The sequence below is a fragment of the Callorhinchus milii genome, unplaced genomic scaffold (assembly GCF_018977255.1).
Source record: "Callorhinchus milii isolate IMCB2004 unplaced genomic scaffold, IMCB_Cmil_1.0 Scaffold16, whole genome shotgun sequence".
NCBI lineage: Eukaryota > Metazoa > Chordata > Chondrichthyes > Chimaeriformes > Callorhinchidae > Callorhinchus > Callorhinchus milii.
This window is the reverse complement of record NW_024704757.1, coordinates 5748647-5753416: the sequence shown is the minus strand read 5'-3', so window position 1 is coordinate 5753416 and position 4770 is coordinate 5748647. Positions and strand designations below refer to the sequence as shown.

The following is a 4770-nucleotide window of genomic DNA, read 5'->3' as shown; positions in this document are numbered from 1 at the left end:
GCTTGATATTTTGTTTGTATATATACTGTATATGGCTCAGTTTCTCAAAACGGGGGTGTTTTAGTGAATAGCAAAATCGTGTCTTTGTATCTGAACCCGGTTCGGGTTCGGGTTTTGTTTCATTAAAATTAAAATTAATGATTAAAACAAAAAAAAGAAGGAAAAAAAAACACCTAAAGACACATATATCCACCTGCAAAGGAAAGAAACAACAAACAAACAAACAAACAAAAAAACAATACAATCTTTGTGTAATGAGCTATAGGACAAGGTATTTCTGTGTGTCTGCTGTGTTGTGATGATGTCCGCTTTGGAGAGGGATAATGGTTAGTTATCCCGAGGCTGACCCGAGTCAGTCCATGTTCACAACTTCGCACTCTGTCATGTGCTCTCCGGGGCAACTGGCCTTCACTGGCTCTGGAGAGTCCGGCTTATCCCGGCTCAGCTCGCCTTGGCTGTCTGCGACCACAGGCTTTTGGTTGGGCTCGGGATACTGGGGATCGGGTTGGTTCGGGTTAGGCTGGGGGTAGCCGCTTGTGGCTTGTGCCGGTGCCGGTGCCGGTGCCGGTGCCTGTGCCTGTGCCGGTACGGGTGCTGGTTGGGGAGGCGTCGCGGGCTGAGCCGGGCTGGAGTCTGTCCCGGGACAAGCGGTTTGCGTTGAGTTTGAGTGCGTCCCGGGATAGGCGGTGTTGTGGTGGTGGTGCTGGTGGTGGGCCGGCTCTGTGGCTGGGCTGGCTGGCGGGAGCGTGGTGGTGGCTGCTGCGGACGAGGTTGGGGGTTGGTTGGGTTGGGTGAGTTGGGCGGGTGAGGTCCTGATGCTGGATTGGGGGACAATGAAGCCGAGAGGCTGTGTGATGGGGTACAAGAGGAAATGTCCTTTGCCAATGACCGCTCTGGGGTTGGGTAAGGTCGGGAAGTCGAAGTGGACCTTCCTGCGCGGCGTGGAGTCTGACAGGAGGCTCTCCACGCTGAACGGGTTGGTTTTCTGCTCGCACTTGGGCAAGTTGGAGGCGCTCCTGTTGGGACACGAGTGGTGGCTGTGGTCGTGGAGCGGGTTCTCCGCCTCGCAGTCGGCGTCCGATGGGTGGGCATCGCTCTGGAGGGGCGGGGGGCCACCGTCCCCGTTTCTTTGGTGTGGTGGGGGCGGCTTCGGGCCGCTGGGGGGCTCACAGTCGCCTTGGCTCGGGTCCCTTTGGCCGGGCGAGGGCGAGGGCGAGCGCTGTTGGCCGGGCTCAGCCCGGATGGTGAGCTCTCGACATTGAGGGAACTTCATTTGGCTGCTGTCAGACTCTGACCCCGAGGACATCAAGGAGTAGTCCCCCGCCTGGTCCCCGTGGAGGAGTTTGCTTTGGGATTTGAGCAGTTTCTTCTCCTGTTTCCTCTTCTTCTTCTCCAGTTTCTCCATCTCTCGCCGGGCTATCTCGTCCGGGTCCATGGGTTCCCCGCTGCAGGTGGTGGGGTGGGAGTTGTGTGCCGGGCGACCCGGTCCCTTCTTGGTGTTCTCTTTCTTTCGCCATTTGGCTCTGCGGTTTTGGAACCAGACCTACAACACCGGACAATCAACATACAATGTATTATAAGCGGAATTTCACTCCCCCAACACCCCTCTCTCTCTCTCTCTGTCTCTCTCTCTGTCTCTCTCTCACACACACACACCAAAAAAAAATCACGATTTGTCCCTTTAAATTTCTCCATTCTCCATTCCCAAACACCGCCAATGTTTTCCTGATCGAACTGAGGGATCAATCATCTCATATCTTCGATTCAGTCGATGCGTTTTCGTTCCAAGAGCCTATCTGGGTCGTGTTCATTTTTTTAAATATAAACCTATATATATGTATATATATTTATATATCGTGAGAAGTACCAATTATTTGTTAAAAGGGTGGAATATTTTTGCTGCTTTCGCGAAGTATAACCTATTTTGTTTCGGTTTTCTCTGGTATTGATATCAAGTCTCTCTCTCTCTCGTTCGCTTCTTCGATTCAAGTATTAGCAAAAAATAACTAAGGATTTTTTTTCACAAAAGTCGATTTTTTAAAAAAAATTCCCACCTTAAAAATACTGTTATTTATTTTACAAAAAGAAATTTATTTTCCGAATCATTCCCACATCGAAAAAATATATATTTCTGAACATGACACTGTGTGCGTGTGTGTGTGTGTGTGTGTGTGTGAGAGAGAGAGAGAGAGAGAGAAGGGGGTGATTTTTGTGACAATGTAAAAAAAAGTGGATAATAAAAGTTATTTCAAAGATATATATAATTAGATATAAATGAAATAAACAGTATAGAGGTTATACAGGAACTGCGTCCGGTGTGTTAGGGCAGGGGACAAATTTAAGAGGGATGTTTTCTCTCTCTTCCCTCCCCCCCTCTCCCTCTCTCTCTCTCTCTGTCTTTCTCTTGTAGTAAGTAACATCCTGTTTACACAATCAACAACAAGACCTGAATTAGGTTAATTGGCAAACGAATTGCATTTAATCTCGCGTGTAATTCTATCAATTAAATCGATGCTTCGCCATTTCAACTGAAAAGCAGTTAGTTTCTCTTTTTTTTAAGCAGAGTCAGGAGGGGTGGAGAGTTTAGGATTATTTTTACACACATACACACTCACATGGACTCACTCTCCCCCCCCCCCCCCCACCACCCTCCCCCCAAAAAAAAATCTGTCCTAATCCCAAAGAGGGAGGGAGGGATGAGCACAGACACATTACAATCTGAACCACAGTTATAGTGAAGAGGTTATTCAATTGACAACAACAACAATAATAATAAGATTCAGGTGACTGGTGGGTGGGGTGGGGTGGGGGGCGGTTGAGTGGGAGGGGGAAATAAGACAGAAATAAAGAGTTCCTCCCTAACAAGACAGAGCGTGCCATTAGCGTGAACTTTCACACTTTTCACACTGTTTCCATTCCAAACTGGTCCATGTGTAGGACATGTTCAATAAAGTGATGCATTCTCCCGGACTAAGCCACATTTTGCCACTGTTATATATTTGACCAGACTCACACACAGCTACATATACACATAGAGGTACACACACATATATATAATATATAGAGAGAGATACACACACATATATATATACATATATGTACACACATATACATTCACACATAGATACACACACACACATAGATACCTGCAGACATGTAGGTATACACACACATTCACCCTCAAATACGTGCATACACACACATATATATACGCACATAAAAATATAATCTAAATATAGCATTCATTTTAAATGCATAGTCAAAAGCCAAAGATTTAAGACAATATTAAGATTTAAACAGCAGGCTTGTTCGCCCTCGGCTCTCTCTCTCTCCCTCTTTCTCTATCCTGCCCCCTTATTAAACACAAATTAAACTGGCCAATAATCGGTTCACAAGGAGTTTTCTTTGTGTCGGTTCCAGCTGTTCTGTCAATGAGAAGTGCTCATTATCGTCTTAAGGGAAATAAACATTCTCGACTTCATCTAAACCTCACTTAACGACCCATCAACAAATTGGATAAAGTGCTTAGGAACAGGGAGGGTCAGAAGTGTGAGCTTTTTTTAAACTGCAATTTTTGAACCTGTGTCATAATCCCTTTACTCCTGGTCTGTGATTAGAGTCTCCATTTATACACATTTATATAAGTGTGTGTCTAAATGGGAACTCTTAATATACATATTTCAATTTAATTTTTTTTTTAAAAAAGTTACTTTATACACACTTGCAAATATTCGTTTTCTCTGTCGCCAACTTCTTCTACACCACACGGTAAATCTCCAATCACACGAAATATCGTATTATTTTCAACAACAAAAAATGAATTCCCCCTCCAGGTTGTTTGCAAGTTATTTTTGTGTGAGTATTTGTGCTAATTGTAGGATTCGTTCTTATTTCTCTTACGAATATATACGTTACATTGAAATATATATATATATATACATACATATATTGTTTCTGTGACTCTCGACTGAAATACTAGTCAGGTTGTTCTTTTTTATATATAATAAAAACATGTAATTTACGCAAGGCAAGTTTTTCAGAAAAAAAAACATTGTTAACAGCACACAGGCATTTAGTGCATATCTCACTTAAAACAGGAGCTGATTTTCTACCCCTTTTTTCTCTCTCGCCATCATGTGAACATGCGGCCTTTTACATTTGCACACAGACATTTGACTACATACATATATATATGTATTTAAATTAAAATAACGCGCACATTTCTCACCAATCGTTCTCCACCGACGCGAAATGAAAACCTGCATTGTTTTAACTGAAGTTTTTAAACTCCATCTCGCGTTTGTACTCGTATTGTTGTGTGTGTTTTACAATTACAAAGCAATTCGCGGTTTGACAATATACTGAGAATCATAGAAACACAATCAACTGGGCTGCAAATAAGTCAATAAAGAAAGAAAGATATAAATAAATTGGAGTGTACTGTAAACTGTTTCAATACGAAAATAGTTTTCTTTTGGTGGGGAGGGTGGGGGTTAATTACCAAAGAAAAACACACACAAGAAACCTCCCTCACACCACATATTTGAAGCAATTCCACTTGCAATCGGTTCACAGTGCAAAAGAAACACCAAACAAAACAAATGTCACATTAATATTTGGTGCACACAGGATGATTTGTGTGTATTACACGCACTTTTTTTTTGGGGGGGGGGGGAGGGAGGGTGTTGGAGGAAAGTTATATTGAAGAGGTGAGATATGTGGGTTTCCAATTTTGTTTCTGTGTGGGTCGTTTTTTATGGTAATAAAAAG

General features: G+C 43.3%; 1 protein-coding gene across 1 annotated transcript in view; it reads right to left on the bottom strand.

Annotated features, from left to right (window-relative positions):
- Positions 1-216: 216 nt before the first annotated feature.
- The window catches only part of uncx (UNC homeobox), a 6704-nt gene continuing 2150 nt past the window's right edge, over positions 217-4770 (bottom strand). The window contains exon 3 of the mRNA XM_042341159.1: positions 217-1543. Within this exon, the coding sequence (XP_042197093.1) occupies positions 353-1543 (1191 nt within the window). The 3' untranslated portion in view covers positions 217-352. The remainder of the gene's footprint in view (positions 1544-4770) is intronic.